Source organism: Periplaneta americana, chromosome 8 (assembly GCF_040183065.1).
Source record: "Periplaneta americana isolate PAMFEO1 chromosome 8, P.americana_PAMFEO1_priV1, whole genome shotgun sequence".
Taxonomy (NCBI): Eukaryota; Metazoa; Arthropoda; class Insecta; order Blattodea; family Blattidae; genus Periplaneta; species Periplaneta americana.
Window position 1 is genome coordinate 168,886,442 of NC_091124.1, and position 16,824 is coordinate 168,903,265.

At 39.0% G+C, this 16,824-nt stretch overlaps 2 protein-coding genes across 3 annotated transcripts in view; both read right to left on the bottom strand.

Annotated features, from left to right (window-relative positions):
- LOC138705233 (serine-rich adhesin for platelets-like) overlaps positions 1-15,251 on the bottom strand; it is a 96,227-nt gene extending 80,976 nt beyond the window's left edge. The window contains exon 1 of one of the 2 annotated variants that reach the window (XM_069834045.1): positions 14,485-15,251. The gene's annotated coding sequence lies outside the window, so the exon portion shown is untranslated. The remainder of the gene's footprint in view (positions 1-14,484) is intronic. The other variant, XM_069834049.1, reaches the window with a different exon arrangement.
- On the bottom strand, positions 5,337-12,948 carry LOC138705230 (uncharacterized). Its single transcript, XM_069834037.1, has 2 exons — positions 7,282-12,948; positions 5,337-7,026 (listed from the first exon to the last, which is right to left on the bottom strand). The coding sequence occupies exons 1-2, from the start codon at positions 7,390-7,392 to the stop codon at positions 6,127-6,129; spliced, it is 1,011 nt and encodes a 336-aa protein (XP_069690138.1). The 5' UTR covers positions 7,393-12,948; the 3' UTR covers positions 5,337-6,126.
- Positions 15,252-16,824: the final 1,573 nt, after the last annotated feature.

Sequence of the window (16,824 nt, forward strand, 5' to 3'; positions counted from 1 at the left end):
GATGATAGAGACTGGATTAATCTTGCTCAGAATAGGGTCCAGTGGCGGGCTTATGTGAGGGCGGCAATGAACCTCCGGATTCCTTAGAAGCCAGTAAGTAAGTAAGTATGTTTATAGGCACCCTAACCCTTTTTTGATACTTCTAATTTCTGCAAATGCGGCGGATTTATTTTTGCCACCAATTCGGTAACATTGACTTCTGAAATATAACTGAAAAATGCTTAATGAAGTCCATAAACAGAAATAAAATAATATTTCCCTTTTTCTCAACATTAGCCTCCGTGTCACTCATAGCTCAATCACTAATCCTTTCGATCGAAATACACGTGCCGGTATCGCTTGTTGTGGCTGGACTGACCTCGACCGACGACTCTACTGATACGAACTCCCACGCGAGGTGAAGCAAACTATGTGAGCAAGCTACAGCACGTACAGTAGGAACAAGCTCCGATAGTTTTTATTAATACATTTCAGAGCTTCCTCGCAAAAAGACCAAACTCGTTTTGCTCATGAGGAAGATGAGCACAGTAAGGTCTTCAATTAAATTAATACCACCCTAATATTTAGATGCAGTGCAAGTAGTAAATTCCGTATAAAGGAAATAATTAGTTCGTGAGTTTTGGCAAGGAAAACTTGTAATTGAACAGTTTCTTAAGTGTATAATTCCCTATAGAGTTCAAATCGTGTGTGGGACAAATTGACTGGTTGACGATTTTTCCAGGGTTTTCCCTCAACCCTTTTAGAGCAGATGCTGGGTAGCTTTCGCCGCTGGACCCTAAACTCATTTCGCTTGCATTATCACCTTTATATTAGCCAGACGCTAGATAGCTATTATAGTTGAAGCGTAGGGCAGAATAACGGTCTATGTTACAATTTTTAAAACCGAGTTTTAATGGAAATTGTTTTTCAATTTCAGTATCAGAGGCGCTTCTACACAAGTTACAACCATGAATTTCTTGCTAGGAACAACGGTCTATATCACTATATTTTTAGTCACTTCTACCAAAAGCGTATAGTATTGTAGGGCAGCGTCTAGTAGCTACTTCTGAGAGAGGTGTTGAGGAACTAGGATACCGTAACCTCTCGACCTATGAGTGCGATATGCCGAGCTGAGATAACATTCAGTAGGGTATATCATCCGTTGAAAAACATTACCGCTCCATAGTCTGTAAAGAAACATTTTAAATCTCTGCCTCTATGCAAGTCACAGTTTGCGTTTAGAAGGAAGAGAGATAGGAAAATGTTGTAATGTTTTTAATACTATACTAAAAGCATGAGATTTCTGCGGAAGATATTACAGGATCGAAGACTCATTCGAGGACGACCGAACATTATTTATTTGCGTTGCAAGAATATGACAAAAGTTAAACGCTTTAGAGCAGAGCAAAGACAAATTGTCTCTATGAAACTTCGATAGACACCGATTTGAATTTCCAAAAAATAATGCCAGAAAAGATAAGATGTTAGAAGGAAACAAGTCAAAAGGCTAATAATAGTAGATATAGGCTTCGAAACTGATTTCGTGATGGTGGTCTCCTCAGTTATAAAGTTGACTCAACTAGTGGTGACTACCACCAAGAAATGAATTCCTCCAGCTTAGAGAAATGGTTGAGAGAGCGAGTACCTCCAAACTTGCCACCTGTCTCTGTAACAGTGCGAGTCATCTATGGACGAAATAATTCGAGTAAGTGGAGATGAGATGATGGAAGTGATAGTGATGATGGTGGTGGTAGTGGAATGAAAGTCCTAGTGCTAGTGATAACTCTGTCTTAGCTATGCCTTTGGTGTGAAAAACACATGGTTTTATGTGACAATAATAACATATACAAGTTAGACTATGTAATAAATTGAGTGTAGTATAAGCAGTAATATGTGCTGTTGTTAGGAAGTCAGGAGGAGAATAGCAATGGCAAAAGAAGCTTTAATACAATAATGAGCATCTTCTGCCGACCTATAAAAAAAGAAGAGGAAGAGACTAGTGATGTGCTTTGTGTGAAGTGGGGCATTCTGTGATGCTTAAACATGGACATTACGACGAAGTGAAAAGAAGAGACCAGAAGCATTTAAAATTCGGATATGGAGAACAATGGAGCGTATGAAATGGACAGACAGAATAATAAATGAAGCTGTGTTGTAAAGAGTAGGTGAAAGAATAATGCTGAAACTGTTCAGGAAGAAAAAAAGAACTAATTGGCTGGGTCACTGGCTGAGAAGAAACTGTCTACTAAAGTATGCACTGGGAACGAATAGTGACCGGAAGAAAAGTTCGAGGCAGAAGAAGATATCAGATGATGGACAACTTTATGATACACGAATCATATGCGGAGGTTAAGAGGAAGGCAGAAATTAGTGAAGATTTGAGATTGTTGGGTTTGCATTGTAAGGCCTGCCTTTGGGCAGAAAACTATGAATTTTCATTCATTCATTCATTCATTATTCATTCATTCATAGTGTTCTGCCCTTGGGCAGGTCTTTCATTACAAACCCAGCATTCTCCAGTCTTTCCTATTTCCTGTCGTCCTCTTTGTCCCCGCATATGATCCATATATCTTAATGTCGTCTATCATCTGATATCTTCTTCTGCCCCGAACTCTTCTCTCGTTCACCATTCCTTCCAGTGCAACCTTAAGTAGGCAGTTTCTTTTCAGTCAGTGACCCAGCCAATTCCTTTTTCTCTCTCTGATAAGTTTCGGCATCATTCTTTCTTACCCACTGTTTCCAACACAGTTTCGTTTCTTATTCTGTCTGTCCATTTCACACGTCCCTTCCTTCTCCACATCCACATTTCAAATGTCCATAGTCGGTTCTGTCCACTTCGTCGTAATGTCCATGTTTCTGCCCCATACAATACAATGCCAGTAAATCTACTGACATGAACCTGTCGCACTTAAGCATACTTAAATGCCATCGACCTGGCCCGGGATCGAACCCGCAACCTTGGGCATAGATGCCCAGCGCTATATATATATATATATATATATATATATATATATATAATATTCATTCATAGCGTTCTGTCCAAGGGTAGGTCTTTCAAAGCACACCCATTATTCTACAGTCTTTCCTATTTTCTGCTTTCCTCTTTGTCTCCTCTTATGATCCATATAATACATAATTTTTAAGAATGTAATAAATGGCATTTAACTGCTAATTCACACAATACTCAACTTGGATAGTCTATGTCTATATTCGTAATTTACATATCCTCAACGTTCAAGAACGTCGTAAGGAATGAGTGCAGTATACAACACTTGGGAATGAGCTTATTATCATAAATAAAAACTTGCTACTACATCCATACAGTGAAATCTTGTTCTCCTTATCGAAATTATAATATAACTTGTGCTGCTTATGCATATAGAGCAAAAGTTTTTCGTACGCTAGTACCAGCTTTTGTAGATGTTAATATAGCTCGCTTATCGCGATTACGTCATAATCAGGACTACGGAGTCCAGCTCGCTACTAAACGTGGCCCTATACGAGATACTTTACAAGTGCACACAAATATGTTGCAGTATCAGTACCGCAGGCCACAATACAAAACCATTCCTTTCTAAGCGAGGGGAGAGTTATGTACAGTAAAAAGGTAAAGGTATCCCCGTAACATGCCATGAAGGCACTTGGGGGGCATGGAGGTAGAGCCACATGCTTTCCATGACCTCGGCACTAGAATGAGATGGTGTGGTCGGCACCACGCTCTGACCATCTTTTACCCCGGGGAAAGACCCGGTACTCAATTTTATAGGAGGCTGAGTGAACCTCGGGGCCGTTCTGAAAGTTTGGCAACGAGAAAAAATTTTGTCACCACCTGGGATCGAATCCCGGACTTTCCAGTCCGTAGTCAGCTGCTCTACCAACTGAGCTACATACAGAAATATCTGACTGATAAGTGATATATTTTGAAAGCAGTGTGCCGTAAAAAATAGGGACTGCTCATATTTGAAACTCAATATTTAAAAAAATCATAATGTTCAATAAATATAATACGGCATGTTGAGTTCGTGTAATATTAAATGATGAACGTGATACGTAGACTGTAAAGTATGAGTGTAGTGATCATTGACTAATCACCCAAACATAACTTCGACGTTGTTGAGGCACGACACTGCACAGCCACGCAGAACTTTCAATTACGTCAGGCTCAACAGTATGCAATATGTTGACTTACTGCAGCCTCCTCATATAAGAGACGCAGTGGAGATGGGGAAGCACCTTCAATTGCCCACGTGCAGGTGTTATACTATGGTTCAACATAGGTACAGTACTGATGCACTAGGCTTTCATTTATCGTATAGGCAAGGGTATTATAAGAAATCACTGATTTAGACATCGAAGCCCATGTCACGCCAAATATAAACTGTAAGGAAACCGAAAGAAAAAGATAGGTTTGTTCCTACGTTAGGCAATTATATGGAAATACCCTCCTTTACAGTTTATGCTATTTTATTATTTTTTATGTTTATATTGGTGTTGTAAAATAATTGCATTTGCACGCGTTTTTTATGTTTTACCGTCATTGCATTCATCATTACCTAAACATTGTCATGCAGTTAGGTACCAGTACTGATTTAACATTATTTGTTTCTTCATATACTGTTTACTAACATCTGTAGTTTATTATTGTTTATACCAGAATGTGTTAGGATTGTTCAATATGTATTACATTCTATGTATACAACAATATTGGTATGATTTATTTACTTGTTTCATGATTAATGTCTCACTTTCCCTGCGGATCACTTTCCCTCATACTAGGCCTATCCTTACCATCTGTGTCAACTGTTCTCATTGGATTACATTATTCCACTCTAGAAAATAATGCCCTTCCAGGTGTGATACTAAGGATATTTCAGTAAGATGTCGTGAAGTATAATAATCTTCCAATTTTTTTGCCTTTCCCTTCATACACACACTTATAACTCATAAGTTCACAATGCTCGAACTTAGGAGTTAAAGCCCTTCAGCCTTAAATCAATTGTCGATTACTATTTAGGACAGGGACTTTACAAATTCTGCATTCTTTAGAGTACCAACGCCTTCATACACATACTAATGTCATATGTTTACACTAGACTCGAATTAAGATAATAATTCTCTGACATACTTCAGAGTACAACCTATTACTATTCCAGTAAGGGCGTTTATATTTACTAATTCTGCAATTATTTTTTAGCATTTCACACCTCTACCTGTCATTCATAAGTTTACAAGGATCGAACTCGCGAAATAATGTCCTGACAGGATTCTAACTATGGCCTGCTAATACGTTGACATGGGACATTATGTTTACAAGACTACCATTTTTTTACAGTTCCTTCATATCCATAACGATATGTTATAAGTAGACATCGGATTTTTAGGCACTAAAAATTGCAGTTTTAGGCGCCTAAAATAAGCTCAAAATTTGTAAAATTAGGCTCTATTTTAATGAAAATAGGCATTTTAGGCACATCAAGGTATCATACTTATTTCTTTCACTGAAATTTTTAGTTATACACTAAAATACGCACAAAAAAGTATGTTTAAACATTAAAAAAGAATACTATATTATATTTATAAACAGAGCTGCACAAATTTTATATATTGAAACTAATGAAATAATGATTATTGATATCAAGATTACTCATTTTAAGTTATTGAAATTCAGTTCCATGCTCAGACTTTATTATAATTATCTGCACAGTACACCACCAGAATTTTTTCTAAATTCTCCACAGTTAACCTTTGCCTTTTGTCACTGAGAATCATTTTGAAAGCAGAAAAACTTCTTTTAACCGAAACTGATGTGAGAGGCGCAAATTTTAAATTAGGTACAATAGAAACATCAATACTTACTGGAACATTTACACTTTCCCCCGATATCACTCTTGATACTTTTTCCAACAATGAAAATCCTACATTCTTATTTAATACGTTGTCCCACTTATTTTTAACTTTTTTCCCCAGTTTCGCCCAAAGCAGAATGTAAGTTCACTTGAGCTTCCTTTACTATTGCTATTTGGCTACAAAGAGATTGTTTTTCACGTTCTAATTGTTCAATGCTTGCAGGTATGAAAGAAAAGTTTGATGTTATGTAGGCAATATCGTTTTTCACTCGTGAGTCATTCAGACAATCTTTCACTGCTTTCAGACACGCTGCACTATCAGTTTCAGGTAATTTATCAATAACTGTGACCACTTCTTTAAAATACTTAGAATAATACACCACTGACTGAATCCAGGTTCCCCTCGTGTAACAACCGGCTGATGTGGGAGTGAGATATCTGGAAAGTTCTCTCTGAATATTGAAATCCTGGATGGGGCTTTACAAAAACATTTTTTTGTGTTAGAAATAAACGAATTGACAAGAGGAAATTCATTCCGGATTGTTTCAGAAACCCTGTGAAGGCCATGTGCTAGACAGGTTACATGCGTGAGGTTAGGATAAAATGTTTTAAGAAGTGGAGCTGCAGCAACCATGTATGAGGCAGCATCAGTACAAAACAACAGAACTTTAGAATCGTCTATATTACCTGAGTATAAAGACTGTAGGCCTTTATTTACAAAATAAGCAATGGCTTGGCTATTCACTTTCGAAAGTTCCTTAACACATACGAGGTGTGGAATCGAAGGTCCATCAGGACTAAGTTTTCCTACTACCATATTTGCTATATACCTATTCATAGGATCTGAGGTTTCATCCACAGAGACCCATATGTAAGAATCACCTATATCCTCCCGAATGGAAGCTAAAGTTTCATTGTATATTCTGTCTAAGTAATTTTTTCTTAGGGTCGACTCAGATGGGATATTTTGTTTGCAGTATTTTTGTAAAAACTGTCTTAAAACCGGATTTTCAATTGCATTCCAGGGAATGTTAGCAGCAACAAACGCTCTGGTTAAATCAGCATAGAAATTGCTGCTGAGATTGGATGAAGTAGGCTGTGTTAGTAAAGTTTGTTGCAGTTGATTTTTCTGCTGAGCTTTAGCCTTATGAGCCGCTCCTTGCACATGCTGCTTTAGGTGGCACTTCTTTTCTTGCGAAATCTAAAAATGTAAAGTAAACTGAATTAAAATAAAATCCTAGTTGTTGTATTGCCGTATTTCTATCACAAAGTTAGTGGGTTCGAACAATCAACATTTTAATGACCTGCAAATACTTTAACTATCGGAATTTAAAAGGTTAAAGTGTAGTGGTCTTAAAAAGAATTATACCTCAGGATAGCTCAGTCAATGTATAAATATTATAGGCCTACTCATTAAAATTAATAGAATTTATATATTTCAACTATTGTTACATACCTGTTTGCTACAAATCTTGTAGAATATTATTTTTCCATCATAAGTGAATTCTGAATATTCTGTTAGCCATTGCCGGATCAATGTAGATTTTGCACTTATATTTTTCGGCATTATCGCGTTAAACTTCACAGGATAACGTCCTACCGCTCAAAACTTCTCAACACAAATAAAGTGAGGGAAAGAGCAACTGTTAACGAGCATTCAAATGAACCGTTGTTATTGAGATTCAATTGGACAAAAATACAAAGTTCCACTTATTGTTGCATTTCCTGGTAGTGTTAACACTAGGAGGGCCATTCTTTTAAATATTTTGTAACGGTTTACCCTACTAATTCGCAGTTTTACGACTTTTCATAAATATTTCAAAAACACTCTTTCTCCAAAAATTGTGATTTTATGACACTCTGAAGGGCAGTACAGCTAATCGGTTTCAGACCGAAAACAGTCATTTTTATAGTATAGTATGTCTCTGAATCGGTAGCAGCACATGTTGTGATTGTTGCCTGTTTCAAAACTAAGGTTGGTTCTTTGTCGGCATTTATGCCGCCAAACATGTTAAATTCGGTGAAATCTATTGCGAGTGTCGTGAGATTCAAAACATTTTGTTTCCTTTATCAATGGTTTCATGGCCGGTGTGAAGCAAACTTTCCACTTTTTAAATGCCTTAAATTTCGCAGTGAATGCATGTATAAATTATAAAAAGTAAGAGTAAAATGCGAAACTTTACAGTGAGTTAGGCATTTTTAGGCGATTATTAACAAATTAGGCTCTAATAACCGTTTTAGGGCATTTCAGGGCACTATAAAACTCTTTGAATACCTTTCAATTTCCATGAAACACAAATATTAATAATTATTTTTACTTTTCTCCTAAAGAAACAAAATAGGCATTTGCCCTAGAATCCGATGTCTGGTTATAAGTTTACTAGGATCGAACTCAAGACAGAATGCCTTCACTGAGTTCAAACAGTGGCCCGTAAGTTTCACAGCAAGAGACTTACCGTATGTCTAGATTTCTGCTTTTGATTTTTTATAGCAATTTATTACTTCCCGTATTAATCACATGTAAGATTACAAGTCTCACTGAGGGGAATAATTTTCTCGAGCTCAACCTATATTTCTATTCTCTCTGTCTACTCTGTCATATTCTTCTGTGTCCTCTCAGTCCAATTTCTGCCCTTACAATTCTCTTTTTGTCCCAGAGTTCCCTATGTTTTCTCAGTCCTCTCACTGTCCCCTCAGTCCACTTTTTGTTCTCTCAGTCCATTCTATGTCCTCTCAGTCCACTCCCTGTCTTCTCAGTCCACTCTATGTCATCTCAGTCCACTCCCTCTCTTCTCAGTGCACTCTATATGTTCTCAGTCCAATCTAAGTCCTCTCAGTCCACTCTATGTCCTATCAGTCCACTCCCTGTCTTCTCAGTCCACTCTATGTCATCTCAGTCCACTGTATGTTTTCTCAGTCTGCTCTATGTCATATCGGTCCACTCTATATCATCTCCGTCCACTCTATGTCATCTCAGTCCACTCCATGTCCTCTCAGTAAACTCTATGTCCCCTCAGTTCACTCTATGTTCTCTCAGTCCACTCTATGTCTTCTCAGTCTTCTCATTGTCATCTCAGTCCACTCTATGTCCTCTCAGTCCTCTCCCTGTTTTCTCAGTCCACTATGTGTAATCTCAGTCCACATTTTTAACGCCTCACTCATAACCTCTACATATCCTCGACTTTGGAAACAAGCTCTCATTAGACCTATCCAAAAAAATAAAATTCCTGAATCCCCAAACGACTACAGACCAATTAGCATCTTACCAGCTCTGTCAAAAGCACTGGAGCGCGTAGTACATAAGCAATTGACTGACTACCTCAATGAGCATTGCTTACTTGACGACTACCAATCTGGTTTCCGTGCAGGACATAATACTACTACTGCCCTTTTAAAAGTGATTGAAGACACTCGAGAAGCCAGCGACAGAGGAGAATTAACACTACTGACATTACTAGACTTCAGCAAAGCTTTCGACACAGTTGACACGGATCTCCTTTTATGCAAACTAAAAAACTACAATCTTTCTAACAGTGCCGTTGCTTGGTTCGATTCCTACCTTCGCGAACGCCAACAATGTGTATCAGCCGGTGGTCATTCTTCCAATTGGCGTACCGTCAAGGCCGGAATCCCTCAGGGCTCGGTTCTTGGGCCATTACTTTTTACGCTTTATATAAACGACGTAACAAAGATCTTAAAATATTCAAAACACCACCTATACGCTGACGACTTACAACTTTATATTCATTCCCGAACTTGTACAATCAATGACTCTGTGACCAGAATTAATGAAGATCTAGCATCTGTAGCTCAATGGGCGCAAAAATTTGGACTCAGACTAAACCCAGACAAATCACAAGCTATAATAATGGGCCACCAACGAGCATTAAACAAAATAGATCTAGCCACTGTATCAAATACAAAAATAAATAATACTACAATTACATATAGTAAGACAGTAAAAAATTTAGGGGTATATTTAGATTCAAATTTAAATTTTCAAAGTCATGTGACCTACATATGTAAGAAAACTTTTTCCATAATTCATTCCCTCAAACACTTAACCAATGTTTTACCTCTCAGCCTTAAAAAGAACTTGATCCAAACTTTAGTGATGCCCCACTTCGATTATTGCGATTCTTTATTCACGAATCTAAATACTGATCTTGCCCATAGACTACAGCGTGTTCACAATATCTGCGTTCGTTTCGTTTGTAACATTAGAAAATTCGATCATGTAACACCGTCACTAGAATTGTTGTCTTGGAGTCCACTTAAAGAAAGAAGATTCTTCAACTCTCTCTTATTACTATTTAAAATCATCCACACCTCCACACCCTCTTACCTAGCATCTCGTTTTGTTTACCTTTCACTACCTCGAACCCGGAACATGTACCTTTTCTCTATTCCTCTGCACAGAACATCCTTCTACTCATCATCTTTCAGCATATCTATTCCACGCCTCTGGAATTCTCTCCCTGACCACGTCAGCGACTGTCGGATAATATCAAAATTCAAATTTAAATTAAAAAATCACATTCTAGTTCGTGGAATTGTTTGTTGAACACATGTCAGGTTGCGCAACTTCACCTTAACCCATGACATATAGTAAATATTGTAACTATGCTGTTGTAAAATTGAAAATTAATATGTAATGTATTTATTATTATTATTATTATTATTATTAGTATTATTATTATTACTATTGCTACTACTATTATTATTATTATTATTATTATTATTATTATTATTATTATTATTATTATTATTATTGTCAGTTATCAATATCATCATTGCTATCTCTGTTTTCTTTCTTTTCGTTGTATTAGCTCGAAGAGAGCACTATAATGTACTTTTGACTCTGTTGACCCTCTATAGGGCTTTAACTTATCATTTTCATCAGTGTTTGTATTTATTTTTTGTATTTACATGTGCTATCTGGTAGGATGGAAGAGAAGGCCTTATGGCCTTAATCCTGTCAGATTAAATAAATTATTATTATTATTATGTTTTCCCAGTCCACTCTGTGTCTTCTCAGTCTTCTCATTGTCATCTCAGTCCACTCTATGTTCTCTCAGTCCACTCTATGTCTTCTCAGTCTTCTCATTGTCATCTCAGTCCACTCTATGTCCTCTCAGTCCACTCCCTGTTTTCTCAGTCCACTATGTGTAATCTCAGTCCACTCTATGTTTTCCCAGTCCACTCTGTCCTCTCAGTCCACTCCCTGTCTTCTCTGTCCACACTATGTCCTCTCAGTCCACTCTATATCTTCTCAGTCCACTGTATCTCCTCTCAGTCCACTCTATGTACTCTCAGTACACTCTGTAGCCTCTCAGTTCACCTTCTGCCCTCTCAGTCCACTCTACATCCTCTCAGTCCACTCTATGTTCTCTCAGTCCACTCTATATCTTCTCAGTCCACTTTATGTCCTCTCAGTCCACACTATATTTTCTCAGTCCACTCTATGTTCCCTCAGTACTCTCTGTGTCCTCTCAGTCCACTTTCTGTCCTCTCAGTTCACTTTCTGTCCTCTCAGTCCACTCTATCTCCTCTCAGTCCACTTTATCTCCTCTCAGTCCACTATATGTCCTCAGTCCACTTTATGTCCTCGCAGTCCACTCTATGTTCCCTCAGTCCACTCTATATCTTCTCAGTCCACTTTATGTTCTCTCTGTCCACTCTGTGTCCTCTCAGTACTCTCTGTGTCCTCTCAGCCCACTTTCTGTCCTCTCAGTCCACTCTATGGTCTCTCAGTCCACTCTATGTCCTCTCGGTACACTGTGTCCTCTTAGTTCCCTTTCTTTCCTCTCAGTCCACTCTATCTTCTCAGTCCATCCTACGTCCTCTCAGTACACTCTGTGTCATCTCAGTCCACTTTCTGTCCTTTCAGTCCACTCTATATCCTCTCAGTCCACTCAATGTCCTCTCAGTACACTCTGTATTCTCTCAGTCCACCTTCTGTCCTCTGAGTTCACTCTATGTCCTTTCAGTCCACTCTACATCCTCTTAGTCCACTCTATGTTCTCTCAGTCCACTCTATATCTTCTCAGTCCACTTTATGTCCTCTCAGTCCACTCTATATCTTCTCAGTCCACTCTATCTCCTCACAGTACACTCTGTGTCCTCTCAGTCCACCTTTTGTCCTCTCATGCCACTGTATGTCCTCTCAGTCCACTCTATGTCCTCTCAGTCCACTCTATCTCCTCTCAGTACACTCTGAGTCCTCTCAGTCCACTTTATGTCCTCTCAGTCCACTCTATGTCCTCTCTGTACTCTCTGTGTCCTCTCAGTCCTCTTTCTGTCATCTCAGTCCACTCTATGTTCTCTCAGTCCACTCTATGTCCTCTCAGTCCACTCTATGTCCTCTCAGTCCACTCTATCTCTTCTCAGTCCATTCTACGTCCTCTCAGTACACTCTATAGCCTCTCAGTCCACCTTCTGTCCTCTCAGTCCACTCTACATACTCTCAGTCCACTCTATGTTCTCTCAGTCCACTCTATATCTTCTCAGTCCACTTTATGTTCTCTCATTCCACTCCATATCTTCTCAGTCCACTCTATGTCCTCTCAGTCCACTTTCTGTCCTCTCAATCCACTTTATGTTCTCTCAGTCCACTCTATGTTCTCTCAGTACACTCTGTGTCCTCTCCGTCCACTTTCTGTCCTCTCAGTCCACTCTGTGTCCTCTCAGTCCACTTTCTGTCCTCTCAGTCCACTTTATGTTCTCTCAGTCCACTCTATGTCCTCTCAGTACACTCTGTGTGTCCTCTCCGTCCACTTTCTGTCCTCTCAGTCCACTCTATCATCTCTCAGTCCATTCTACGTCCTCTCAGTACACTCTGTGTCCCCTCAATCCACTTTCTGTCCTCTCAGTCCACTCTATCTCCTCTCAGTCCATCAATGTCCTCTCAGTATATTCTATATCCTCTCAGTCCACCTTCTCCCCTCTCAGTCCACTCTATGTCCTCTCAGTCCATTCTACATCCTCTCAGTCCACTCTGCTCTCTCAGTCCACTCTATATCTTCTCAGTCCACTTTATGTCCTCTCAGTCCACTCTATGTTCTCACAGTCCTCTCTATAATTTCTCAGTCCACTTTATGTCCTCTCAGTCCACTCTATGTCCTCTCAGTCCACTCTATGTCCTCTCAGTCCACTCTACATCCTCTCAGTCCACTCCATGTTCTCTCAGTCCACTCCATATCTTCTCAGTCCACTTTATGTCCTCTCAGTCCACTCTATATCTTCTCAGTCTACTCTATGTCCTCTCAGTACACTCTGTGTCCTCTCAGTCTACTTTCTGTCCTCTCAGTCCACTCTATCTCCTCTCAGTCCATTCTACGTCCTCTCAGTACACACTGTGTCCTCTCAATTCACTCTCTGTCCTCTCAGTCCACTCTATGTCCTCTCAGTCCACTCTATATTCTCTCAGTCTACTCTATATCTTCTCAGTCCACTCTATGTCCTCTCAGTCCACTCTATATCTTCTCAGTCCACTCTATGTCCTTTCAGTCCACTCTGTGTCCTCTCAGTCAACTCTCTATCCTCTCAGGCCACTCTATGTCCTCTCAGTCCACTCTACATCTTTTCAGTCCTCTCTATGTACTCTCAGTCCACTCTATTTCCTGTCAGTCCACTCTATTTATTCTCAGTCCACTCTATGTCCTCTTAGTCCACTCTATGTTCTTTCAGTCCACTCTATATGTTCTCAGTCCACTCTATGTCCTCTCAGTCGACTCAGTCCACACTATGTCCTTTCAGTCCACTGTATCTCCTCTCAGTCTACTCTATATCTTCTCAGTCCACTCTATGTACTCTTAGTCCAGTCTATGGCCTCTCAGTCCACTCTATGTCCACTCAGTCCACTCCAGGTCCTCTCAGTCTACTCTATATCTTCTCAGTCCACTCTATGTCCTCTCAGTCCACTCTATGTACTCTCAGTGCACTCTATGTCCTCTCAGTCTACTCTATATCTTCTCAGTCCACTCTATGCCCTGTCAGTCCACTCTATGTACTGTCAGTCCACACTATGTCCTCTCAGTCCACTCTTTGTCGTCTCTGTCCACTCAGTCCACTCTATGTCCTCTCAGTCCACTCTATCTCCTCTCAGTCTACTCTATATCTTCTCAGTCCACTCTATGTCGTCTCAGTACACTGTATGTACTCTCAGTCCACTCTTTATGTTTTCAGGCCACTCTATCTCCTCTCAGTCTATTCTTTATCTTCTCAGTGCACTCTATGTGCTCTCAGTCCAGTCTCCGTCTTGTCAGTCCTTTCCCTGTCCTGTCCAGGGATGTATAAGTTCCTAATTTTACGATAATTTGCAATTCTCTCATACATTTCCCAAAGAATTACTTCTAGACTGGAATCGATCCCGGATATTAATGTGTTAGATCAACACTTGCTGTACCGCACGGGCTGGAGGCATCGTATCAATGCGACTCTGGTGTTGTGTCTATAATATACGTCCACGATTTCATAGTTACAACTTATAGGCTTTTCAAATACATGATTGCAGGCTTTCTCTCATCCCTAAATAGTGTAGTGTTGGCTGCAATGCATAAGTGCATAATTTTGAATGACGTAGTAGCCTTGCGCTCGTCCGCCATGACACTTGGCAACCTATAGGTGGATTTAACCGACAACGCTAAATTAGCCTTACCTACAATCCTGCATAAAGTTCCTAACCTTTCACTCAATCATGGTTTTAAATCTAACTTCTAATCACGTCGCATTACGTCCACTTTAACTTTCAGAGTTTTAAAAAGTAAACCAGGAATTGTGTTCGACCGTTCTCATAACGTATAGCCTATCACTAAATGAGTTATTACCGTTATATTTACCCGTAAGTATGTCTAATCAAATCACAATAATAAACATAACAACTGTTGGCGCTAAATGATTCAGTTCATCTCACAGAACATCTTCATCATATCCCATTCTTTTCTGACGTAGTATCTTTCTTTTGGCGTCCTTCTGTTTACAAATCGTCCCGTATCCGGCGCTTTTTACAACAAAGAGTTTATTAATATGCGGAATCATCAGGAAACACGACAGAAAACTACAAAAGAAACGCAACTGAAACTTTATAAAGTAGTAGCCACACCAGTCCTAATGTATGGATGCGAAAATTGGACCTTAAATAGGAAAGATAAGAGGAAAATAGAGACTTCGGAAATGAAATTCCTAAGAGCAGTTGCAGGGACTACCCTCCTAGACCACAGAAAGAACATTGATATCAGAACAGAGCTGAATATATTTAACATGAACAACAGAGTGGAACAACAGAAGAGAAATTGGCATGACCACATAATTAGAATGGATGAAACGCGACTTCCCAAAATAATGCTAAATTATAAGCCCAAAGGACGTAGAGATGTTGGGCGCCCAAGAACAAGATGGACTGACGATATTCCCTAAGGACGGAACGGTAATCTCAGAGTACTTGATGATCCTGACGCGAGAAACATGTGTTTTTTTTGTACTGCGTCGCTGCAAAAGTAGCGACGTGTGACCGTACCTTTATTTCGCGTGTAGAAAATTGCGAAGTATTATATAATTTGAGTAATCAAGTCGTTTCTTGCAAATATATTATGTAACCAATATTTCTTTCGTTTCTTCCTCTTTAATTAAGACGCATGAAGCAATTACAAATTCTTATTCGCTAACGGACGTAATTAATAGACCTAACCTCAACTCCTCTGTTTTCAGCAATATCAATATCGTACGACGTCATGTTTTAAACAGCTGATAGGGGAATCCGATGAGGCGATGAGGTGAAGCCGTTACAGTGAACGCACTTAAAATATCCGTTGCGTGCAACGAGTTAGAAAGAGAAGACTATAGAGTGGCCATGTTGTCCTATACAGCGCTCTTTGCGGTGCCACCGCGAAACACGGCAGATCTGAGCTAAGCGCCCACCTTTGTAAAAATTCGTCTGCTTACAATGTTGTATAACGGAGGTAAGAAGTACAAGAAAAACGAAGAAAAAACATGCCTGTTGTGTGTGCTGCATATAACTGCAATGTCAAGAGGAAAAAGACAACTGATAGATCATATTTCATTTAAATTTTATGAAGTTAAGTCCATAGTTTTGTTAATTAGCAGCATTTTTTTTCATGCATAAATTTAATGTGTAACAACGCCCGGCATAAACAAAATAAATGGTTCACTGGTAATGTACTTAAAATAAATACGGATAAAACCAATACAATTCCATTTCAGACCCAGTGAAAAACAAATAGCAATACAATATTAAAACTGTATTTCGACACCGGCATCCTTTATTTCTGCTCCTTCTGTCCTTACTGCTTATAGAAGAAGACGATGAGCTGTAGCTTATAAGAAGTAGGCCTATTTCGAAGACAAACGATTAATCAGATAAATGGTTCATTAGTAATAAAGTTAAACTAAATACGGATAAAACCGCTACAATTCCGTTTCAAACCTAGTAATAGCAATCAAATATTAAAATTGTATTTCGACACTCGCATCCAAAATAACGCAAAACTCTGGGGTAGATCGTATTGTTGTTAGTATTTTGACTGGAAGGACATGAAAGAATATAATTGAGCACCCACGTGCAATAATGGGATAAGTATGAATATATTTCGTAACTACTTACCCCATTATTGTACGTGGGTGCTCAATCTGTGGTGCCACAGCCCTTGAAAGGCTCAGACAGACCAGCCGGCTGTTGGCCTCACGTTCAGATTTCGATAATAATAATTATACTTTACTGTAACAAAAAAACTGAAAGCGTGTTTTGTCACGTTTCACCCACGTTACAAGCTTGGAGGTAAAGGTTGTTGACTACAGATAGGGCCTACTTTCATTCTATATCTTATGGTATAGTAAATAGTTTTGCAACGTGTAGAGACTGGGAAAACAATTTAATAAAATCATCCGAATCATACTCGTTCATTTTATAGGCAATCTTGCAGGTCGCATTTAAAAGAACCTAGGAATATTAACATTTTCTTCAGTATATTTGCTAGGACTT